This window comes from Myxine glutinosa, chromosome 1 (assembly GCF_964187855.1).
Source record: "Myxine glutinosa chromosome 1, kmMyxGlut1.1, whole genome shotgun sequence".
In the NCBI taxonomy this organism is placed as follows: Eukaryota; Metazoa; Chordata; class Myxini; order Myxiniformes; family Myxinidae; genus Myxine; species Myxine glutinosa.
The window spans coordinates 332,331,179-332,357,351 of NC_136261.1; the positions used below are offsets into that span (position 1 = coordinate 332,331,179).

Genomic DNA, 26,173 nt, shown 5'->3' on the forward strand with positions numbered 1-26,173 from the left:
TGTCTGTCTGTCTGTTTGTCTGTCTGTTTGTTTGTTTGTTTGTCCTCACATAATAAATGTGATTTTCTCTACAACCGTTGGTTCGATTGACAGGAAATTTTCACCATAGGAGCACCTTTGCCTGTAGAAATTTTGTTCATAATTATGGCATCATAGGCTACGTGGTACAGACGCCATCTTGGAAAAACGTTGCATCTCTGGCTCCGAAAGTGCGGCATAGAAAAAATTGAGACATGGCTCATTTAAATAACTTGCCATGGGTCATAAAAATGCCTTTTAGCAGGACTTGGAGCTTAATGTAGCAATTCAAACGGTACAAGTTTTATTCTACAACTCAAGAGTGGAAAGTCTCCTTTAGAAAGGGTGATGGACATGGAATATAGTTTTCAGAATATACTTTTATATAGTTTTTCCATTGCTTCTCAAAACAATATAAAAATGTATGAGTGTTCGGATATGTAGAAACACAGAAACAACAACAACAGCCGTTTTTCACCTTAAACACAATGATTGGTATTTCTATCATCGAAGCGATGGGTCTTTACATGCTAGTATCACGGAAGTAAATCCATCAACACCAATCATGTGTCCGGTCTTCTATGGCAGGGAGAATAGCCACATGGAGAATCTTGGATTCCATGACCGCAGGAGGACAAAATAGGAATTGGCAGTGTGCCAGCCCTTAGTAGGGAGCCATATTCCATGGCACTTTGGATGAAGGCCTCACAGACCATTATTAGCTGAGGCTAGTTGAATAAGTATTTGACCCAGTGGTTAATTCTGATTGACTGTTGCTGGTTCAATTATGTTGTTGGCCATCATTACTGTTCTCATCATGATACTACGTATAGATTGTTCTGTTGATACTGTGTGTAGGCCCTCGTCGAGTACGCCAGGGTGCCCTTCGGCTGCTGCAAATCAAAGGCTCTCGAAGTTTCCGCCTCAAGAAAGGTGGTTCTCTCTCGAGCATTCGTCGAGCAGGGAGTCTCAAGAGTGGAAAGTCTCCTCGACAAGATTCGGAGTCTGAGAATGAGGAGGCACAACTTTCACAGAGCCGGGACACGATCACTGATATTGGTACACTCGGCCTATCTTATTTAATGTAATAATGTGATTTTGAGTAGCCCTGAGTGCAGTCCATGCCAGACATTATCATTGTAGACAATATAAATAAGTTTGTTCATAAGAGAACCAGAAGTTCTCAATTATGTCCATGGTTCTTTAATTGGTGTTAGACCTGTTTGCACAATAACATGGGAAATGATGAGATTACAAATGTTTATATGTGCAGGAAGCCAGAGAAGCACCAGTGATCCCAGCATTGAACCAGAAAATGCTGGTTCACATGGCTCGGACGACAGTTATCACAAGACTATGCCATGGCTGGAGGTGAGGACATCTCAAATCATTGGTGAAGGTAATAACCACTACCCTTTTAAAGGTGATTAGGTGATGTAAAATCATGCCGTGGTTGGAGATCGTCACATCTTTGTCATACAACAAAGGAGGAGACTACAGTGCTGTATTGTTGTGATAAATATCTTGACTAGAATGGATGTGCGTAAAAAGCATATTACTACGGTTTGAAGGTTACCATTGTAGCATTTTATATCATGTGACCACAACATGCTATTTTGAACTTTGAGTGGAAATGAAGGCCTTGATAATCTCAAATGAAGGTCAGAACTGCATTTCTGGCGTTACTGGTGTTTAGTACTGAAGCTTACTGGCTTACTGGCTTACTGGCTCAGTTTAGTACTGAAGCTAGTACTGAAGCTTTGGAGTAAAACACCAAATTCAGACATTCAGCCTTGTCTTGAGTCGTCATCTGTGAAGCCATTTCAGGTGATGATGTAGATGGAGGAGGGGTACACATGAATGACAGACTTAACTAGAATGGCACTTGGTAGAGCGCATACCTCCGCCAGGCTGAACAGTTTATGGTTTGTATCCCACTGATAAGCTGGATCTGGATTCGGACCTGAACCAAAATCTAATCAGCTTGTCCTTGTCACCTAACCAACTTATCCACCAGGTTTATTGATAACTCGTCCATAACCTTTTAAAATACCATGTTATATATCGCTTTTCACCCGATCCGTAAATGGTGAAGAATCACTTCAAAATTAAATAATTATCGTATTTGAATCCATATTCTGATATTCACCAAAATCGAATCGATTTGTCCTTGTTACACCTGGTCAAACCGGTCCACCAAGTTTCGTCCAAATCCGTCCATAACTTTTTGAGATATCCTGCTATGTATCGTTTTTAGCCCTATATCCCAATGTTGAAGAATCACTTTGGAAATTCTCGTAGCCGGATCCGAATCCGGATCTTGACCAAAATCTAATCATTTTGTCCTTGTCACATACGCTAACTAGCAGCCAAATTTCGTCCGAATCTGTCCACAATTTTTTGAGATATCTTGTTCACAGACAGATAAACAGACAGACAGGGGTGAAAACATAACCTCCGCCCACCTTTGGTGGTGGAGGTAATAAGCCACCACGAATATTTTGCGAAAAGCAGATATGTTGGAGAGTTCAGCTATAAGATTGGCAAAATAATGTTTTTTAATTGTTTTTTTTTTAATGCTTTTTTTTTATGATGCGAAAGCAAGCTGCATGATAGCCATGCCACTCGTCAGTGTACATGTTTCAGTTTACCAAAGCGTAAAGGATATATATATGAAGATGGTTGTGTGAGTATATATATATATATATATACAGTCACGTGAAAAAGTAAGTACACCCCATGTAAAGTTTTGACTTTTTCAACATATTTCAACATACAGCTATTTGATCTTCATTTCAACAATATTGATAGATAAAGGTGATATAATATAACAAATATCATGAAACATTTACATTTTGTAGTCCATTGTATAATTTAAATAAACATAGATGCAAATTTCGCATGTGGAAAAAGTAAGTACACCCCTACATTTATCACTACTTCAAATACCTAAAATTAGAATCAGGTGCACCAGCTCAGGTGCAAATTATTAGAACATCATTGGAGAGGATCTTGGAGGAACCTGTCTTATTTAAACCTCAGACATTATTGTGGTTTGCTCTTTGTTGTTGAAGTGTGCGGCGTCACCATACCTAGATCAAAAGAGCTCTCTGAGGCCTTCAGAAAGAAGGTTATAGATGCCTACGAGTCTGGGAAGGAATTTAAAAAGATCTCCAAACAATTTGAAATCAACCATTCGACTGTCCGGGAGATCATCTACAAGTGGAGAAGATTCCAAACAACTGCCAACTTGTTCAGGCCAGGCCGCGCCAGCAAGTTCAGCCCGAGAGCAGACCGCAAGATGCTGAAAGAAGTCTCTAAGAACCCAATGAATGTCATCACGGGACCTACAGGTAGCTCTTGCCACTGTTGATGTCAAAGTGCACGAGTCTACCATTAGAAAGAGGTTGCACAAATTTGATCAACATGGGAGGTGTGCCAGGAGGAAACCTTTGCTGTCCAGAAAGAGCATCAGGGCAAGACTAAAGTTTGCCAATGAACACTGAGGCAAAGACCAGCACTTCTGGAACAATGTGCTCTGGACAGATGAGTCAAAGGTAGAGCTATTTGGCCACAGTACCAGAAGACATGTTTGGCAAAAACCAAAGACAGCATTTGACCACAAGAACCTGATACCAAATTTAAAGCATGGTGATGGAAATATTATGGTTTGGGGCAGTTTTGCTGCATCAGGGCCTGGGCAGCTCACTATCATATAATCCACTATGAATTCTTCATTGTACCAGAGGGTGCTTGAGGATATTGTGAGGCCATCTGTCGGAAAGTTGAAGCTCAACCGAAGGTGGACCTTGCAACATGACAATGACCCTAAACATACCAGTAAATCCACCAAGGAATGGCTGAAAAGAAAGAAATGGAGGGTTCTGGAATGGCCAAGTCAAAGCCCGGATCTAAATCCTATAGAGATGTTGTGGGGGGATTTGAAACGAGCTGTGCATGCAAGAAACCCCTCAAACATCGCACAGCTGAAAGAATTCTGCATGGAGGAGTGGGCAAAAATTTCTCCCAGTCGATGTCGGAGACTGGTAGACAATTATAAGAAACGCCTACTTGAGGTTGTTTCTGCCAAAGGGTGCAATACCACCTATTAGAGCCAAGGGTGTATTTACTTTTTCCACATGCGAAATTTGCATTTATGTTTATTTAAATTATACAATGGACTACAAAATGTAAATGTTTCATGATATTTGTTATATTATATCACCTTTATCTGTCAATATTGTTGAAATGAAGATCAAATAGCTGTATGTTGAAATATGTTGAAAAAGTCAAAACTTTACATGGGGTGTACAGTACTTACTTTTTCACGTGACTGTATATATATATATATTGTTACGGTTCTCTACGCCGGCCTTCTTCCCCTTATCAAGGGGGGATTAATCCCCTTGTCTATACTGGGCCTTGGCGGAACCGAGACTTATTACGTCCCTCCCGGACACACGCGGAGTAGGGTTTCGGGACTACTTTCTCGCTCGTACCTAAGTACCCGTGCTGCCCTTGGAGCGAGGAAACGAGCCTCGCATGAACCACGTGTGATGTGAGTACGCCGAGCAGATTGCATACACGTGGTCCGCGCAGTCTTACTTAGTGGAACCCGATTGGAGCGATCTTATTCGTGCCACGCTTAGTCAATTGAGGAAACCACAGGAACGATCGAATCAAGAAGAAAGGAAGAACAGATGGGTTTAATTATTCCCACACATATATCCAGTTCAAGGACGAAGAGACACAGAATAGCCTTAAACAGTCTTAACTTATCCCTGGGACAACGGGCCCGTCTCACTCACACTCACACAGGGGATTACAGATGGGCAGGTGTTCCCCAACGCGTCCAGAGATGGTCCTCGTCCAGCTCTCCACGGTCCACGGCACGTCCCGTGAAGATGGTGGCAGGCGAAGGCAGGGACTCGTGGCGTGTCTCGAACAAAGGGATGATGAACGTTAGAGGGCGGACTTTAGCGCGGCTGGCGGTTACTCAGCCTCGTTCACTCGCGTGGCTGAAATGCGCTATTTCGTTATAAACGCGCCTGGCTGCGCCCACGTATATGTAGTGACCAACTCCTCTTCTTCAATACACTTGGTGTTGGTTAGCGAGCGCATTCCCGTGCAATGGTTAAGTTCATCAGGCAATACAACGCGAGTCCTGTTATCTCTCTCTCTCTCGCAGCAAGTCAAGTCCTCTTAGCCCTCCGATGCAAGTACTTTCACGCTTATCCGGCGTTCCTCTGCGAGTCCTGTCGAGGGCTTTGCGCAGAGGGTTTTATAGCTACGCCCCCCGAACCTTCTGGAACTCACCAGACTCTTCTCACCACGCCCTCTGACGCCACCACCCTCGAGCTCTGATTGGCGTCTCGTGCTTACCGTCATTGCTTCTGCCGCTCCGCCTCGACTCCATCCCGATCCTCCTCTGCCTGCCTCGTGCTAACTCGCCCAATATGAACCAATGTTAACGCAAAAGGGGTTGAGGCTACAGACGTAGGATGACCGGTGGCAGTAGGGCCTATTTCCCTGGCTCCTACTCAATGCAGAACTAACATAGGAGAGGAACTAAGCTCACAAATACTAAGACATAACTATACTATCGTGAGGCTACATGTTGCTTGTGTGACTAACTATGGGGGACAGACTTTAACCTTTATTAAACTCACTTGACAGACTCAAAACCGCAACAATATATATATATATATATATATATATACATATATATATATATATATATATATATATATATATATACATACATACATACATACATACATACATATATATATATATATATATATATATATATATATATATATATATATATATATATATAAAAAATCAACGACATAACAGCGTGACGAGCGCTGTCCCGATCTCCTGTGGACCGAAGTCCTAGACCAAAGCATCACCTCCGACCCGGAGGCCTCAGCCCGGCCACTCTGTCAACAGACAGAGATTTATTCTTTGGTCCCCTTTGGCTAAACATCAAGCAGAGCCACCAATCCAGATTTCGGGCTTATTTACCCTCTTATGAAGGCGCCTTTTTTATAATAAAAAAGGTAAAAAATCAAACATTTAAACAGCTTTGGACGTGCACCTTGACCCCAAGGCCACGGTACACCGTCCATCAAGACTGTCCCATGCACCTCAACCCAAAGGCTGAAGCACATGGTCAATCAAAACACATGCATCCTGACCCCGAAGGGCCAGAATGCATGGTCATACAATTGGACGCCTCCTCCATAGGAGTGAGTCCCCATGACTTCAACACCATGCCGCCCCGACGAGGGCTTATTTACCTCTTATGAGGTGCCTTTTTTAATAATAAAAAAGGTAAAAAAATCAAACATTTAAACAGCCTTGGACGTGCACCTTGACCCCATGGCCAAGGCACACCGTCTATCAAGGCTGTCCCATTAGCATACACATGCACCTCAACCCAAAGGCTGAAGCACATGGTCATTCAAACACATGCATCATGCCCCCGAGGGGCCACAATGCATGGTCATACAATTGGGACCACTCCTCTTAATAAGAGTAAGACCCCTTAATCCACCGACAGGGCATTACTCCTGCCAGGTACGATTTTGCAGGCTTGTTTACACGTGCTTATGAGGCCAGCACTAAGGCCTGCCTTTTTTACTTGAAAAAAGGTAAAAAGTCAAACATTTGAACAGCCTCGGACGTGCACCTTGACCCCATGGCCAAGGCACAACGTCAACAAGGCTGTCCCAATAACAATACACATGCGCCTCAACCCCAAGGGGGAAGCACATGGTCATTCAAACGCATGCATCATGCCCCCGAGGGGCCACAATGCATGGTCATACAATTGGGACCACTCCTCTCAATAGGAGTAAGACCCCTTAATCCACCGACAGGGTATTACTCCTGCCAGGTACGATTTTGCAGGCTTGTTCGGCGCTTTTAGGGCCTGCGCAAGGCCTGCCTTTTTTGCTTGTGAAAAAAGGTAAAAAGTCAAACATTTGAACAGCCTCGGACGTGCACCTTGACCCCATGGCCAAGGCACAACGTCAACAAGGCTGTCCCAATAACAATACACATGCGCCTCAACCCCAAGGGGGAAGCACATGGTCATTCAAACACATGCATCATGCCCCCGAAGGGCCACAATGCATGGTCAAACAATTGGGACCACTCCTCTCAATAGGAGTAAGACCCCTTAATCCACCGACAGGGCATTACTCCTGCCAGGTACGATTTTGCAGGCTTGTTCGGCGTCATCAGGACGGCACACTGCAAAAAATCTAACCAATGAGGACCAAACTCGTCTATTAAGTTGATCAAGGCACCTCCTAGCTTTAATGGTGAGCACCAATCACGGATTATGTCTCACACGGTGAAAACCGCATAACCCGCAAGGAACCAACAGCCTATAGACCGATCCGATAAGGACGATCGTGCCCCCTTCGCCGATAGGCGGCGCTCTTGCATCCGCCATTACTGGGAGGCGTCCCGATCCAAACTTAACTCCAGCTGGCTGCTCCAGCACAACTATCATCGCGATCGTACATGAAAAGTGTCCGTGATAATCGTTCTCAAGTGTTTCTCTATACGTGTGGAGCGGTCGTGGACACCTGGCACCTGAAGGCACACGATACAAACCCCGTTTTCGGCGATATCGCCGGGCGCAGAAGGTGCACGGCCATGCCGCCCTGAAGGCACCTGGGGGTACCTGGTTTCCACTTCCACCTGCACCAAACCTCTTTTGTTAGCAAACGCGTACCCTATGCTACGCCATGCCGAGCCCCCTTCCGCCTTAGCCCCGAGTTTCTCAACCACTACGATAACGACTCCTCTGAACGACCCGACTAGGTGCCCGTCCCTTCATCGACTCCTCCATACGGCCAGGTCTTGGCGGCTGTACCACAGCCGCCCCGCATGGATTCTTCCCTCAGAGTCCACCTCCGCCCGGGCCGGCCACCTCTGGCAACTACGGCTAGGCCCCGAGTGGCCGCTGCCGAGCCCCAAGTTTCTTGATCACTAGGGTCGCGACTCGTCTGGCAGACCCGACTGGGCCTCCGTCCCTTTGCGCGGGCCGCCTCACCGGCTCCTTATCGCTTCATCGATTCTTCCATATGGCCAGGTCACGGCGGGTGTATCACTGCCGCCCCACATGGATTCTTCCATCAGAGTCCACCTCCGCGCGGGCCGCCACACCGGCTCCTCACCTGTCGTATAGCTCGGTGGACCGGTCGTATCGTCCACGATTCCATCTTCTCCGATGAATCTAACAAACAAATATATTTTGTATCGATATTCTTTGGCAAAGTGAACTGAGACCGGTAACTGCATGTAATCTGAACGCTGGAGAGCAAGCCGAATGAAGCGGACGCCTCCCAACTATGGCGGCATCTATAGAGGGCACCCGTCCATTGAACCCTCCGTCGGATCGGTCTATTTATATATACCTGTATATATATATACAGTGCGTATCAAAAAAAAAGGTAATCTGAATTCATGGGGTTAATATGCAAAGGTTATTTATTTTGACAATTTACACATGGTTTACTAATTAAGAGGAGATCCTCAGCTTTCCATTGATACTGTCGCGTAACCGTGATTAACACCACAGTTACGGATGACCGATTTGCGAGACTTTAACTCCCGAGGCGAACACTCAATGGCGGACTCAAGTTCAACACCAACGCGCGGAATGGCGGGGCGCAGCGAAGGCTCCGCAACCTTATCTATTAAAATCAAACACCCAGGAAAACTGCGTTCAGATATTATGTACAAAAAGTAATATAAGGGTTTATTAGGAAAAGTAAAGCCAGTGAAAAAGCCCGCCGGTAAATCTAATAATTCTAATAAACCTAAATCGGGACGTCCCCACACGACTGACAGCAAACACAAACGAGGGAGATTAATCACGAAAATAACACGTCCCGTCGTTCAAAATATACGCGGAGATCGGGCTTATCTGTCTTTGTCGTCTTGTATTGTTGGTGTCCAGCACCGCTCCTTCCGGCCCGATCGCACACCACGAGGCCCCTCGCTCCAAGCACCACGCGTCCGACGCAGGCCAGCGGCTCCACTTGACCAGGGACAGGAAGGACTCCTTTCAACTCCACTCGACTCGACGCGGGAGTGCTGGCAGCCAAGTGCCAACGAACTGCTCAGTGCCAACTGGGTGTGCTCTCGTGTGTCTCCTGCGACTCCCTACAACCCGAACTGCACTCGAACTGCGACTGGAATGGCGTGTCCTCTCCAACTCTCCACCACCGCTCAACTCTCTGGTGCCTGCCTGCGTCTGCCCGAAATGGCGTGTCCTCTCCAACTCGTACTGGCGAACTCACTTCGTGTGACTTGCGACTCAACTCAACTCAACTCAACTGCACTGCCCGCGTCTGCTCAGAGAGACTCAACTTCTGCCACGAAATGGCGTCCGACCGTCGCCTATATTGGTGGCCGATGACGTCACATTGCGCACTCCTCAGCCAATCAAAGCCTCCCGCGACTCCTGACATCTCCCCCGTTACGCGACCCTGCGGTCCTGGCATAACACGTGCCGGCCAGGTTTTTAGGCCTTTGGAGGTGTACACGGTGGCGGCCAATTGTGGTGGTGTTTTTGACCTGGTTTCCTGTCAATTTAATACGAAGTCCTTGTCAGGGAAAGGGGATTATTTAATGTTGCGCTAAGGACCTAACTAATGTTTATGTGGTTTGCAGTGCCATAATGGACAAAGGTTTGACTACTAGGTGAGACTCACAGGGGCGTTACCTTTAACCCCTCACTATTTAACACTCGAATCTCCAGGTAGATCCACACTCATACATCTTACCCCGACAACCGCCTGAACATCAATAACTTATTACATGTAGAGTCCCTGTCACGACAGCCGAATACCTACCTATTCAGATCTACCTAGCTCTAGATGTTGCATTACCAAATTCATAACACAGCCCCCCCCCTGGAACCGTAGCTCCTGCAAGGTTCACCGCAGGGCTACCATTCCAGCCTTAACACTTACTGTCACACACTTAATTAACCTATGAAATAAATCAGGAAGGGCTGTGGGAAGTGAGTCGGACTACCTACCTACACTTCCTTAACATGCTGAACCCCTTAACCATCATGCAAGTATGTACATCTTCTTCGTTGTTCCTGTGGAGGGAGGAAACAACAACACACAACACTAACTTAACCACAAAACTTAACCATCTTTCCAAAACTCAAAACTCTAACCTTTGTACATACCCCGGTCTACAGACCGCGTCCCCCGGTGGATGCCACAAGACTCAACCTTACCTGCGGGCCATCCCCAATGCATCCCCCTAAATTTCCACGGGCCCTGTCCAGATGTTACAGGTGAGTGACACGGCTCGGTGGATTTCGCCCACATTCATGCTACACAGACCCCTTAACCACTCATTCTCATTCCATAGGTCATCAAGGCATTTCAAAAATCAATAAGGTTCTTATTTCAATACACCCCCTGCAGGACCATGGCATTGATGTCATTCACGTGTGTGTGCATTCCTCAACTAGGCAGCGGGGAGGTACCGCACAAAAAGATGGTGGGGGGCACATCAGGCTGTGGTGCCCGCAGTCCCAAAAACAAGTCAACCGACTTACAAGTTCATTGCCCCCCCCCCCTTTACCTCTTGGCCCCATGACAGCCCAACAGCCCCTTTCCGCCGTTACCTCGCCGGTGAGGGTCTCCACACACACCAGGCTCCTTTGCCTCCTGCTTTCGCGCAGCAACACGGGTCACCGGGGGACTTCCTCACCCCGCGGCGCCCAACCAGACCCTCCACCGACGAGCTCCAATTTCCAGTTACCACCGGCTGCCAGGGGTAATTGCCGCAGAGGGGGGCCCGCAGGCATCGCTCCTCAGAGCTTGCTCTGTACCTGCGGACACACACACCTTCCCCACCCATGGTCCCCAAAACACACTTCCTCCCCCGCTGCCATTCAATTCTCCACACAACTCAGCACAATTCAGTACAATTCCATAGATGGTGTAAAAGGTGTTACAAGGCTTGCCATGGCCTGCCACATGTGAAATCCCCCTTCACAGTTCGAATCATTGAATCCTTACACATTTCCATTAGCACATTTCCAAAAAGCACAATTTATCGCCCCTCATTATCTCCAATAATCATCACTCACTCTCCAGGTTCCACTCTCACGACCACATCAAAACACCTAACCACAATACAAAAACATACGCCACCCACAAGACACTGTGGCTCCCATTCCATCCCCTCACCGGCCATGTCATCACTCTCACCCGCCCAACTCCAAATTACATGTCCCCAATTTCCCAAAGCAAGTCCTGAAGCCTGGGACAGTACTCCTTAAAACACTCACCTCAAGTGCAGGTAGTTGCAGGTTGGTCAGGTTCAAGGGTATCATCCACCCTTCACAATCCCAAAATTTCACATTGGGCCTACCAAATCCTTCCAAATTTCTCTTTTGTCCCCACTACACTGGCAGGTATGTGGATCCGCATCCAACGGTGATCATCACTACACAACTACCTGTGGCCACGACAGCTCTGCACCTCTACCGTGCAAGGGTCACCGGGACAAGGTGAGCAGTCAAAACGCCAACATGGCCCATGAGTGTCCATAAGGGTGCGACCCACCATCCATCCTTCAGCCCCCCTGCGAGGAACACAGCTGCAGCAGCCCCAGCTGGCCAATGTGGTGAGCACTTGCTGCCAAAACACACACTACCGCACACACAACCTCGGCCCTGGGGGGCACGGTCGCAGTGCGTGGCATCCCTACAGCCACGTCCCCTGCACCTCCCCATCATCCCCCAGTCCGACTACAGAACTGCAGCCCCCCAGTGCTCACCCACACTTGACCACACCAAGGTCCAGTCAACAGCCATGCTCCACCAGGAGACCCACCCAGAAGACATGGTCCACACTCCTCGGACACGCACAGCACCACGTTGACCCTCAGGCTACACAACTACATCCCCATCATCCCGCGTCCCAAATATCAGCACAGTTGCCCCCGCAACCAGATGAAAGCTGTGTCTTGCTACCCTATTAATTTCATCACAGCCTCCAACACTTTGGTCTACACACCTGGATCAATAATGGCGTCACTGTACAGTGTCCACCATGGCATTTCAAAATCCACCCTTAAATTTGCATCTAACCCACAGATTACCCATGCCAACCATTTGTCACATTTCACTCACCTCACCAAAGAAGGATGCTTTGCCATACACATGCCAGCCGAGCATGGCCCATATGCTCGGCTCGTCGTTACACATCTCCCGATTCACATCCCCATGGCTCTCTTCCCAACCCGAGAGTCCATAAATCACAACGGAGCATCTGTGGAAGGTCGCTCACACCATCACGTTCCACAGATGCCCCAATGGTTGTCCGGCAGGCTATCTCCATCCCTGTCCATTCGGTTTGACCCGCGTCCATAGACCAACCACCATGCCAGGTCACCACATGCTGGTTGTCCCAGAGTCCCTGGAGGAGAGTGCCAGGCCGCATGCCCGGGTGGTCACCACATCAGTCCCAAGTTGGCCGTCCGCAGTGCCACCACCAAAGCGCGACCCACAACACCTCCCCCTAGTGGTCCTCAATATTTGCCATCCCAGGCTTGAGAAACCACCTCGGACCCCTCTGGAGGTCTTAACCCCCACCAGGGTCCGGTGACCCTGCCGGCCCGAGCCACCAGCTCGGACGGCGCCCCGACGGACAAGGGACGCCACACTCCACCAGACCCCCCGTGGGACCCAGGTCGTACCTCGACACCCAAGGCTGGACCCCACGTCCAAATCTCGCCATCACAGCCCCCCAGCTGGCCGGCATACCCAAATTTTGAAAGGGGCAACTTTTGCCCGAGGCCATCACCCATGACCTCTCCATGTCCAAATCCCGCAGCCCGGGGACCAATCCCCACCATGGCTGCTCCAAATCAATTTCCCATTGTAATTTTATTTTACATTTTATTTTACAAATTTTCATTCCCATTGCCAACCCGCAGCTGCAGGGAACAACCTCTACCACCGGTTGTTCTGCCCCTCCCTGCAGTTGATCCAAATTCCCTACAGGGACCAAATCTCCAGAAGCTCTATCTCCCGATCCTCCAAGATCCAAATCCAGCCCGGAGCCAACACACTCCCCCAACTGGTTGTCCAATTTTGGAGCCTCTGTTTCCAAATAGCAGTGTACAGTGAGCGTCCCCTCGGTCATTCCAACCACCTCCTCGGACCAACTCACCTCTTCCCCCAGACTCCTTTGGGCCTGAACAAGCTCTACCTCCATGGGACTGTCACAGGTCTCCAGCCGCTGGATCAAATCATCCTCATCATCATCATTAGAAATCATTCCTGGCCCCGCCAGGCTTTGATCAATATCCCCAATAAATACCCGGTCCGGCTCTATCGCATGGACCCCCAAAAACTCTACCCCCTCTTGCTCCGCACCACCGCCCTGGTGCTGCACAATTCCAAATTCATCCCCCGGTTGGGGTGTTGTGACATCCACACGGTCCCGATAAACAACCAGGCCAGAAGGTGGGAAACATTCCCCATTACAACTCTCACATTCCAAATTTCCTTCCCCGCTCACCTGTCGACACTCCACGTTTACCTGCAGGCATTCCCCCTCTACCTGTACACATTCCCCATCCACCTGTGGACATTCCCCGTCCACCTCTGCACCTGCAGTCTCCCCATTTACTTCAATTGCCATTCCCTGTGCAATTCCCAATTTTGCCATTCCCGGTGCAATTCCCTGCTCGTGAGCAACATGCACATCTGCATGGGCCGTACTCTCTCCTGTTCCCAATCTAGCTTCCCCCCGTTCCGATTCAATTTTTGCCACCTTTGGCTTCTCCTGTGCCCCCATTTGAGTTTCTACTTTACCCTCAAATTTCCCCAGTCTGTCCGTAATTTGGTTTTGCACTCTCCCTTCTATGCCATCAATTCGTTCCCCCAGCTGCTGTGCCATTTCCCCAATTTTTCCTTCCATACTGTTTTCTAACCCCTCTAACCCATTTTTCACTCCCTCTATCTGATTCTCCTGGGCAGCCATTCTATTTTCTACCCCCATTAACCCATTTTTCACCTCTTTTATCCCGTTGTCTAACCCCTCAAAATTATTGTCTAACTTCCCGATTTTCTTGTCTAACTCCTCAAAATTATTGTCTAACTTCTCACCGGTACCCCTCGCTTCGTCCCTCATTACCCCCATTTGGTTCTCCAATCGCTCACTCTGAGCCCTCATGTCTCCCCGAATTTCTGCAAGGTTTCGCTCACCCTCGGCCCTCTGAGCATTTATTAAATTTACTATGGTCTGGAGATCTATCGGGGCCGTCCCAGCGGCGGGGAAAGTTCCAACGCTATCCTCCTTATCCCCCATTTCCGGCTCACTCCCGACGCTGACGGAGGCCTCGCTGCGCACCTCCATTTCGTCGACCTCCGACATCCGCCTTTCGGAAGGTTGTTTCCCGCGCGCGTATTTATTTTAATACCAAAAACACAATTTAAATTTGACGAAGACGCGATATCGCGCTCCGTATGCCCAATTGATTATTAAATTTCTCCGCCTCGCCTATACAAATTTTGCGTTCGAACGTCGGACGCAATGTACGCCCGACCGTGTCGATGTCTCGCCGCGGACAAAAAAAATTTGTCCGACCGTGTCGATGTCTCGCCGCGGACAAAAAAATTTGTCCGACGGGTTCAAATCCCACTCCTGACACCACTTGTCGCGTAACCGTGATTAACACCACAGTTACGGATGACCGATTTGCGAGACTTTAACTCCCGAGGCGAACACTCAATGGCGGACTCAAGTTCAACACCAACGCGCGGAATGGCGGGGCGCAGCGAAGGCTCCGCAACCTTATCTATTAAAATCAAACACCCAGGAAAACTGCGTTCAGATATTATGTACAAAAAGTAATATAAGGGTTTATTAGGAAAAGTAAAGCCAGTGAAAAAGCCCGCCGGTAAATCTAATAATTCTAATAAACCTAAATCGGGACGTCCCCACACGACTGACAGCAAACACAAACGAGGGAGATTAATCACGAAAATAACACGTCCCGTCGTTCAAAATATACGCGGAGATCGGGCTTATCTGTCTTTGTCGTCTTGTATTGTTGGTGTCCAGCACCGCTCCTTCCGGCCCGATCGCACACCACGAGGCCCCTCGCTCCAAGCACCACGCGTCCGACGCAGGCCAGCGGCTCCACTTGACCAGGGACAGGAAGGACTCCTTTCAACTCCACTCGACTCGACGCGGGAGTGCTGGCAGCCAAGTGCCAACGAACTGCTCAGTGCCAACTGGGTGTGCTCTCGTGTGTCTCCTGCGACTCCCTACAACCCGAACTGCACTCGAACTGCGACTGGAATGGCGTGTCCTCTCCAACTCTCCACCACCGCTCAACTCTCTGGTGCCTGCCTGCGTCTGCCCGAAATGGCGTGTCCTCTCCAACTCGTACTGGCGAACTCACTTCGTGTGACTTGCGACTCAACTCAACTCAACTCAACTGCACTGCCCGCGTCTGCTCAGAGAGACTCAACTTCTGCCACGAAATGGCGTCCGACCGTCGCCTATATTGGTGGCCGATGACGTCACATTGCGCACTCCTCAGCCAATCAAAGCCTCCCGCGACTCCTGACATCTCCCCCGTTACGCGACCCTGCGGTCCTGGCATAACACGTGCCGGCCAGGTTTTTAGGCCTTTGGAGGTGTACACGGTGGCGGCCAATTGTGGTGGTGTTTTTGACCTGGTTTCCTGTCAATTTAATACGAAGTCCTTGTCAGGGAAAGGGGATTATTTAATGTTGCGCTAAGGACCTAACTAATGTTTATGTGGTTTGCAGTGCCATAATGGACAAAGGTTTGACTACTAGGTGAGACTCACAGGGGCGTTACCTTTAACCCCTCACTATTTAACACTCGAATCTCCAGGTAGATCCACACTCATACATCTTACCCCGACAACCGCCTGAACATCAATAACTTATTACATGTAGAGTCCCTGTCACGACAGCCGAATACCTACCTATTCAGATCTACCTAGCTCTAGATGTTGCATTACCAAATTCATAACAATACCTTCCATGCATCATTGCTGTCACACATGACCGAGTACATGTTCATTGAAAATGACAAGTTCAAATCGCATTTTTCCAAGTTTGGTAGTAGTAGTTTGGTAGGTTTACAATTGTTGGTAGAGATTTGATAGAGAGTTACTCGCTCCCAGGTCCAGGGTGGATAATGTAGCCTCGGTGAAGTTTCAGGTTGGGGATTTCATCGTGTCTGTCACACCCAAGGAATCACAGTGAGCCTTAATAGCTGTTATGTCATGGTCGGTTGTTGTAGTGCCAACTACACAAGCAAACGGCAATACACCCATGTGACAAGTTGGTTGGAACACAAGCCAATATAGCAAAATTGACAAAGACTCGATCATCTAAATGTTCTTTAAAACTAAAAAACTTGTTTTTTTACAAATATAAAATAAATTATGGGATCCCCTGCTTCTTTCATAATCTTTCTGAGTTTATTTATTTAAATCAGATATGGGTGTATATAATAATTCTTGTGTAGAAAGAGAAGTCTAGAAAAGAAGGGACATTCAAAAAAAATCTCGTGTGTATGCTGGTCTGCCCTTGTGTTCTTAGGAGGAACCAAGTAATGCTCCAGAAAAGTTCATATAAAGGGGCGCCAATTTGATTCATACAGCTGCAAGAAGAAGTAAATGTATTTTATTTGCCAGATGTAGGGCGCCCCTTTATATTAACTTTTCTAGAGCATTCCTTGGTTTCTAGAGCATAAGCACTTAGATGGAATTTGTTTCAAAAGCCATTAAGTAGACCTATTGGCTGATGTATATTCCACGTTTCAGCTAGTTTCAATGCATAGTCCTTGAGATATGAGCGCCAACACATTTTGGGTGGATGGACGGATGGACGGATGGACGGACAGATACCAACGTGATTTCGAAGGTTTTCTAAATACTAGGGCATGCCCGTACTATATATATATCTAAAAGTATATCCCCCCCCCCCTCTATTTACATGCAATGGTTTGGTCCAAAGCTAACGGCTTGCGAGTACGGTGACAATCCCCCCCCTCTATTTACATGAAATGGTTTGGTCCAAAGCTAACGGCTAGCGGAGTTTGGTAAAGAAATCGCCATAGCGTGCACAAATGCGCAGGAAAGCGAAAGAATCGCAAATTAGTTTTAATTAGTTGTAAAACATAGTTTAACGCCAACATAGCGGCAACATAGTTTGCCAACGTGAAATAAATGAATACGCTCTCAAATGTGCCAAAAAAAAAAAAAAACGCTACCCGTACGCTCTACCCCGCCCGTACGCCCGTAAACAAAAAAAACAATGCTCTTCGCTTCCGCCCTTCGCTCTGACTGAATTGGGAGAAATAATGCGCATAAGAAATCGAGAAATTATTATTTTCTCCGGAAGAAATCGAATTACGTACCGTAATGGCGCACGCGCTGGGCTCAGCATCAGCTCGCTCTCACATCGGCCACGCCTACACAATAACGCGTTCTGTGATTGGATGCCGGAAGTGCAGTCCTCACTGTCCGGAAGGTCGTATATCGCAGTTACGATGAATCGCAAATTAGTTTTTATTAGTTTTAAAACATAGTTTAACGGCAACATAGTTTGCAAACGTGAAATAAATGAATACGCTCTCAAATGTGCCATCCGAGGCAGAGTGTGTCCGCCACGTTCGGCACACGCGATAGCTCGCTGCTCTCTGATTGGTTGAATCGTTTTTTGGACATAGCTCGGTAAGTAATTGTCCGATTAATATGAAACCTTGAAAAGGCACATCATCGGGTCCCCAGCAATATACCTGGCAAGTTTCAAGTATATCGGACCGGTAGTTGTCGAGAAACAGCGGTCACAGACATACAAACAAACAAACAAACGTACAAACAAACATACACACAGAGATTACTGGAATTATAGATAGATAACTCAAGAATGCATAAACGGCCGTTGCTGAAATTTGGAACATATAACCTCAACGTACAAAGCATTTACTTCTGAAATTTACAGCCAATTTCGTCCAGTAGAAGCCGAGAAACGCATTTTCAGTCCCAATGTAAAAGCTGCATTCAGAGAAACGATCCTTTATATAAAGGGAGGGGTGCTCTACGCCTCCCTTTGATTCTGTACCTTATATTTATTGTGTTCTGCAAATTTGTGATTGGTTGCACTTGATATTTACCTCTGCCACTGACGATGTGTTATGTACTGGTATCCCAGGTTATGTTTTCACCCTTGTTTGTCTGCCAGCCTGTTTGTCTATCTTTTGAGCTGGATATCCCAAAAAGTTGTGGACAGATTCGGATGAAATTTGGTGAACATATTGGGTGGGTAACAAGGACGAATTGATTCGATTTTAGTTTGAAAATTTTGATGAAGATTCGCATATGGATTGGAGAACATTTTAATTGTTTAAAGTGATTCTTCGCCATTGAGAGATGGGGCAAAAAACGATATATCGCACAATATCTCAAAAAGTTTTGGATGGATTATGACAAAACTTGGTGGATGAGTTGGGTAAGTGACAATAACAAGCTGATTCGATTTTGGTGTGTGACGAGGATGAATGGTCCGGTTGCAGATCCGGCCTAGCAGTGAGATACAAAACAAACTTTTTAGCCGAGCAGATGTATGTGCTCTGCAGTGTGCCGTTCCAGTTTATATGATGGTTTCCTCACTGTAGTTCTGACAGCTGATTTTGTGTTGGTGTTAATGCTTCCATTTTAATTTCCTGTAGAGGACACTATGTGAAACGTGAATATGAAATTGCGTTGACGTTGACTTTTACAAATCCAAATGACCATTGGAAAGTGTCCTTTTTGGCGGTGATTCCTACACCTAAGCTTAATTAATCTTTCTACCTCCTGCCTTTGTAAATACCTTCGCATATGTCTTCCAGGTTACCATTCAGTTGTGCAAACACCAAAGTTTCATTTGCTCCCACATTGACTACTGCCAACCAAGCTGCTACCAGAGACACGGCCGATCCTGTGCACGTCTCATACGGGCCCTTAAACTTATCTACGGTGACTCAGGTGATGCTTCACGGGATGATTGTGGACTAGCTCGTCCAAGCCGAAAAAAAGGCCTTGAGGTAAAGTAGTCTCTCGCTATAACTTAATGTGTGTGTGTGTGTGTGTGTGTGTGTGTGTGTGTGTGTGTGTGTGTGTGTGTTTCTTTGTGGACTTGACACAGTCACATCAGCTTAATATCATCGAGTGGAGAATTATGACCAGACAATTTACCCTCGATCACTGCAATCACCTTTAGCGGGTGTCAAAGGTGGAAAGAAGTCTTTCTATCATTCAAAATGTCCCCTCCATTTTTGTAGGATCACGTTTCGAGGACCAGTTTGAAACTTTTACTTTCTGGCATCTTAGTCTTTCAAACTGGTCAAACACTCAGTTCTGTATATTCTCCACTTGATTGCGATACTTCATGAACCACCTGGCATTTCTCTAGTGACCCCTTCTTTGCATCCATTCAGTATGTTCCAAAATGTGCCACCCTTAATTGAAGACATGGGTCCCACCCCAGATATATAGCCAAGGTTCATATGTTTAAACGATGTTGCATTGCAATATTTTGTAGTTATTGACAAGTTCATTAAACTCTGTCATCTACTGTGTGTTTCTAGTCTAAGTTTCACAAATCGGACAAGTCTTCACTTCGCCCCCCTTCACTCAAAAAGAGGACAACTGAAATAATTGCTGATGGCAAGAAAGACCCGAGGATGTTGAAGTACTTGCGCCACCAGGTGAGAACATTTCCATTCGAGGCCTTTCAAAATGTACTCTAAGTTTGCAAAAATTATTTGCTATCCAGGTTGATTTTCAGAGAAGCCTTCCCCATAATAGTGACTTTTAATTTTTGAGCAAGGCTGAACCAGACAAATGTAAAGTCACCTTAATAATTTTGGTTTTAACTACAAGTAACATATTTCAATTGTTATGGTGTCTCGTACTTTAAAGGATTTTATGACTGTGTGTGTGTGTGTGTGTAAGTTGTTGCCTGCTATCTCCACATGTGGGTGGGTTTCAGGAGATGGAACGAAGACCTAACAGGTCTCAAAGCATCCACCTCCGTCAGTGCTTTCTGCTCAGTCTGTATGTGTGTTGTCATTGGTTGTTATCTCCAAATGCGGATTTCAGACGGTTGAACGGAGCCCACCAAGGTTTCGATGTATCCACCTTATTGTGTGTGTGTGTGTGTGTGTGTGTGTGTGTGTGTGTGTGTGTGTGTGTGTGTGTGTGTGTGTGTGTGTGTGTGTGTGCATATAAAATGTGTAATATGTCATGCATAATATGTTAACACAATATGCTGTACAAAATGTCATGCATAATATGTGTGTATACAATACAATAATATGTGTATAATTTGGAGATGTGTATATAACGTATAAAGCCAAGTTAAAAAAAAAAAAAGTTTCTAGTCCGGACATTTTTGAAAAAAGGAGGAGGGAGGCCCTTACTATTTACTATTTTCATTTTTTTAGCTATTTTTTTCCAAGATGGCTGCCATTAATTGAATGACCACTGTGGCTGACTTAAAGACTATAGTTTGTCCAATGTAATGTGAAACATGCCAGTGAAGAGCTGGGCTCTTGCTTGAGACGGACGAAGTGACGGGCAAGACACAAACTCGTCCGAGAAGATGTTTATTGTAAAAACCAACTCGGGAACTCTCTAAAGCCCGTTTATCGGGCTGCATATATATCCAAAACCAGAAAGCATAACCGAAACCGAAAGCCACGCCTCTCAGGCGAGGCGTGTTTCGGTGGTCACGTGACCGACAGGTGCAAGGGATTATAACCGCACGCGCGGCATGCTTTGGTGGTCACGTGACCAGCCACCCCGGCGCCGAGGCTGTCCGCCGGTGACGTCACCGGCTGGAGCAAGGAGATTCTGCCGCTGGTCTTGCTTGGGGGACCCATGGGTCGCTACACACGCCCCCCCAGAATGGACTTGATCCAGGAAGGTCAACCTGAGGGGGGTCCGGATGACCCGACCGAAACGACCCCTGGCCAGTCGCGGGGGGGGGGGGGGGGGGTCCGGTGTGGTGGCGGGTGGTCAGACGGGGGGTGCAGTGGACGGGGGGCGGCCGAGGGGCCGGGCAAGTCCTCGGGGGAGGCTGCCGAGGTTCCTCGCGGGCCTCCCAAGGTTGCAGTTCGCGGGTGCAGTGCCGAGAAGGCTCGAGCGGTGCACGCGAAAAGCGGGTGAGCCAACCGAGGGGCTGGTCAAGGCCTCGGGGGAGGTTCCTCGCGGGCCTCCCGAGGATGCGGGGCTGGTCAAGGCCTCGGGGGATGCAGTGGACGGGGGGCGGCCGAGGGGCCGGGCTGCCGAGGTTGCCGAGGGCTGCCGAGCTGCCGAACCGGGCTGCCGAGGCTCTTCGCGGGCCTCCCGAGGATGCGGGGCTGGTCAAGGCCTCGGGGGATGCAGTGGACGGGGGGCGGCCGAGGGGCCGGGCAAGTCCTCGGGGGAGGCTGCCGAGGTTCCTCGCGGGCCTCCCGAGGTTGCAGTTCGTGGGTGCAGTGCCGAGAAGGCTCGAGCGGTGCACGCGAAAAGCGGGTGAGCCAACCGAGGGGCTGGTCAAGGCCTCGGGGGAGGCTGCCGAGGTTCCTCGCGGGCCTCCCGAGGATGCAGGGTCGGAGAAGTAGTTGCGGTTGTAGTTGTAGGTGCGCGAGGGTGACGAAGCGGCCGTGCCGCGAACGTCAGTGCGCGCGAAGGTGACGAAGCAGCCGTTCCGCCAACGTCAGTGCGCGCGAAGGTGACGAAGCAGCCGTTCCGCCAACGTCAGTGCGCGCGAAGGTGACGAAGCAGCCGTGCCTTCGGAGGGTCTTGGAATAGGTTCGCCCCTCCGGTCGTAGAGGAGGAGCCGAGCGCGGTGCGCGAACCTCATAGTCATGGCCGTCGTCGTTACCGAAACTCCGGCATGTCGAAACTGCGCCCGAAGCCGTGCAGGAGAAGCCGGCGTCACCAGCCTAGGTGGCTTCCCTGGCAAGGGCGTGCTTGCCGTGTCCGTTCGCAGCCCCCGCATCCGTGCGGGGGCAGTTGGGGTTGCGTGTTCAGATCACGTCGGGGTCACCAGTGAAGAGCTGGGCTCTTGCTTGAGACGGACGAAGTGACGGGCAAGACACAAACTCGTCCGAGAAGATGTTTATTGTAAAAACCAACTCGGGAACTCTCTAAAGCCCGTTTATCGGGCTGCATATATATCCAAAACCAGAAAGCATAACCGAAACCGAAAGCCACGCCTCTCAGGCGAGGCGTGTTTCGGTGGTCACGTGACCGACAGGTGCAAGGGATTATAACCGCACGCGCAGCACGCTTTGGTGGTCACGTGACCAGCCACCCCGGCGCCGAGGCTGTCCGCCGGTGACGTCACCGGCTGGAGCAAGGAGATTCTGCCGCTGGTCTCGCTTGGGGGACCCATGGGTCGCTACACCAGTGTTGATTGTTACCGAAAGGCCTGCAATTTCATTTCCAAATTAGCAAATAAATATATGTTTTAACTGAAATGGCATATGAATAGAATCAATCAATGGAACATGTCATGTGTTACACCGGACAAACTATATTTGAATAAAACAAAAAAGAAACAATGACAATGTTTAAATTTGGTATGTGTCCTTGTTTAATATAAATACACAATAATACACTAATAGTACAAGAATTGTTAATATTGGGGACTATTCAGAGAACAGACCAAAAGATTGATGAAATCCTAAAAAACAACTACTGTAGTTTCATTGGAAGGCTGATCCTTCCCTCTTACAAAACCAGAAGTGGGACTAAATAATATATGTTTAATCAACAGTTTGCCCTCCTCCCACATAGTGAAACTAATGACTATAGGACTTGGTCTATCTTATGGTCTGTTCCATAAATATTAAAGTAAGAAATCCCAAAATGTAAATGAAAAATCAATACTGCAGAAATCTAGGCCTACTTTATTTATAACTACAACAGGGCCTAGATACCTAGCTTCTCACTCAGAGACCCGCGTTGTACTCCCACGTCCCACCATTAAACCTACATCATAGGGTAGGACTATGGCCTGACTGTATTCACACTTCAGAATACACGAAACTGCAACTAGTACTAGGCCATCCAAGTATAGCGTTACAGCTACATATGGATTTTTTAATGCACCAAGTATTTAAAAACAAGTACACTAGAAAATGTATGTCTTGATATGGCTTAAATATTTACGCTATATCACGACGCCAACTTACTTTCGTTGTTTGGTATCCATCACCAATGTCATCTCCATCGTCAAATTTTCCACTGGCAAATTTAGCGAAGAGATCGTTCAACGTTCGCTTCTCATCTACAACTGATCTCGCGAACCAAGACTTCAAACCTTTTGTCGACGAATGTATGCTTACACACACGAATATCGTCATATTCCCTACTCAAATTTGTACCATTAAAAGTATGAAATGCAAGATTTTTACACGTAAATTGCACTTGCCCAGTGCACAACCGCTGCGAGAATTGACCGTCTTTAGCACAAAGTGTCTGCGTTCAGCCAAGCATGTATTAACCAGGAAGTTCCGTTAGAGGGCGGGATCCATAATAGTTCAGATCATCAATGCACAAGATACGATCAGCAAACGCCCGGAAACGACAAGTTTTAGACCGAGTTTCTTCGCAAAACGATTTTTTTAAAAACAAGTATATATTTAAAAATAATAGTATTAAATAGTAAATAAAAGTAGGCGGCGACCAAAAAGGAAGCGGGCGGGGACGAGAAACATTTTTTTTTTTTACTTGGCCTAATGTGTAGATAATAATATATTATATACATATAATATTGTCCTGTGGACGACTCTATTAAGACAGAGCGTCCACAGATGGAATCGAGCTTAACGAGGCGTTTCCAATTCAATGGCAGATCATAAAGGGCAGGGGGGTAGGGGGAAAATGCCTCGGCTTACCTGACGGTCCGACGATGTCTTCACCCTGAATATTAATAAATCAACCAAAACGGATGTAAAATGTACAAACAGAAATATTTTTTAAACGGTACCCGACAACAAAGAATGCGATGGAGGAACTAAAACCGAGATTGGGATACCACTCACAGACTTCAGATACAAGACAAAGGAATAGTTAATAAAAATAAACGCTTCCTTGTGTTCGTGTGTGATGCGTCTTAGCTCGATCAGTAGTCTGCAGTCATCAAGGATGGTCTGGCTCCTGCGCAGTCGTCCGACGCGGCTCTGGTGTCGGCTCCAAGCAGGCCTCAATGCACCCTTGTTCATCACGCTTCAGCGGCAAGCCGCGCTCGCACGTGCACGCCAGGGAGGAGAATCGACGGCGCTCCAACGTTGCTCCAATGTCCGTCGTCAAGCAGGCAATTTTCGGATTGCAAGGGAAGAGGTCCAAACGGGAACGAAAGGCAAAACGACAAGGGCCAACTCAATCGGACAGTCCAGAGCAAGAGGGACAAGGGAAGAGCAAAGTGGAGGCGACGACAGGCAGAGGCGAAGGGGCGAAGAGAGACGAAGGAAGAGCTAACGCAAAATGGACAGTCCAGAGCAAGAGGGCAAAGGGAAGAGCGAAAATGCCGGCGAGCAAGAGGTTTTACTCGCCATCATGTGACGTCAGCCCTCTTCCCCTCCAACCAGCGCGGCGCCCCACGACCTCTCAAATCTTCTGATCGCGTTGGTTGGTGTCCTCTCATTGGCCGTGCGCTTTTTGCCCTTCGTGTCATGCCATCAGTCGGTGGCCAATCAGTGTGTCGCTCCTTCCATCAATCACGGGGATGCTTTCTGCCCTTCCCCTGACCAATCACATGTCCTTCCCTACCCTGCCAATCAGTGGCCTGCTCTTTGCTCACCCTTCCCCCCTGTCAATCAAGAGTCCTTCTGGGCGTGGCTTTCAGCCTGCCTGGTCGATGTCTGCTTGCTATGGCACCATAGTGCGTGGTTGCCCGCTGTTTGTCTTTTCGGTCAATCATTGTGGCGGTGGGGGAATTTAATTAGTGTCGTGCTAATGGGCCTAGCTAATGTATAAGAGTGCGTTGCCATACGGGACAATGGATAATCACAGAGGTTTGACATACCAGGGAGTTAGCCTAATCACTATTCTACCTATCACCCGATCATCCTCGTATGATCACAGGTACACACTTAATCTGACATTCGGGCTAACATAACTTATTACATCGAGATTCCCCAGCACAACAGACGAAACACCTACCTATGCAGATCTACCTAAATCTATATATCCTCCGACCCCACCGACATAACAATATGTAGTATAAATACAATAATAATAATATATAATAACAAGAAGACGTCATGCGTAGCACGATACTTGCAAAATCCACCCCCCCCCCCCCAAAAGTTTTCCATTGATACAGAAAATTGACCATTTCATAAAGATTAACATTTACAATCTTGATCAAAGCTCAGGTCAACAGGATGAAAAGTGATGATTTTTCAGATGAAAAATGATGATTTTAGAAGTTTGACCTTGAGTTGACCTTTGAACTTTTGACATCATATATAGTTGGTTTCCCAATTCAGTGAGGCAATGCACAAATGCTGTTCTATTTTCAAGTCAATCGGATGAAAATTGATGGGATTTCAGATGAAAATGTATGATTTTGGAAGTTTGACCTAGAGTTGACCTTTGACCTTTTGACCTCAAAAAAGTTGGTTTTCCTATTTATTGACACAATGTGCAAATGCTGTTCAATTTCCAAGTCAATAGGATGAAACTTGACGGTTTTTCAGATGAAAATTGATGAATTTGGAAGCTTGACCTTCAGTTGACCTTTGACCTTTTGACCTCAAAAATAGTTGGTTTCCTAATTCAGTGAGGCAATATGCAAATGCTGTTCAATTTTCAAGTCAATCGGATGACAATTGATGGTTTTTCAGATGAAAAGTGATGATTTTGGAAGTTTGACCTTTAACCTTTTGACCTCAAAAATAGTATGTTTCCCAATGTAGTGACTCGATATGCAAATGCTGTTCAATTTTCAAGTCAATCGGTTGAGAATTGACGGCTTTTTGGATGAAAATTGATGACAAAAAATTTGACCTTGAGTTGACCTTTGACCTTTTGGCCTCAAAAATAGTTCATTTCCCAATTT

At 47.3% G+C, this 26,173-nt stretch overlaps 1 protein-coding gene across 1 annotated transcript in view; it reads left to right on the forward strand.

The window, feature by feature from the left end:
- UNC80 (unc-80 subunit of NALCN channel complex) overlaps window positions 1-26,173 on the forward strand; it is a 502,852-nt gene that overhangs the window by 188,840 nt on the left and 287,839 nt on the right. The window contains exons 29-32 of the mRNA XM_078779534.1: window positions 877-1,077; window positions 1,292-1,389; window positions 18,966-19,160; window positions 19,704-19,823. Of these exons, the coding sequence (XP_078635660.1) occupies window positions 877-1,077; window positions 1,292-1,389; window positions 18,966-19,160; window positions 19,704-19,823 (614 nt within the window). The remainder of the gene's footprint in view (window positions 1-876; window positions 1,078-1,291; window positions 1,390-18,965; window positions 19,161-19,703; window positions 19,824-26,173) is intronic.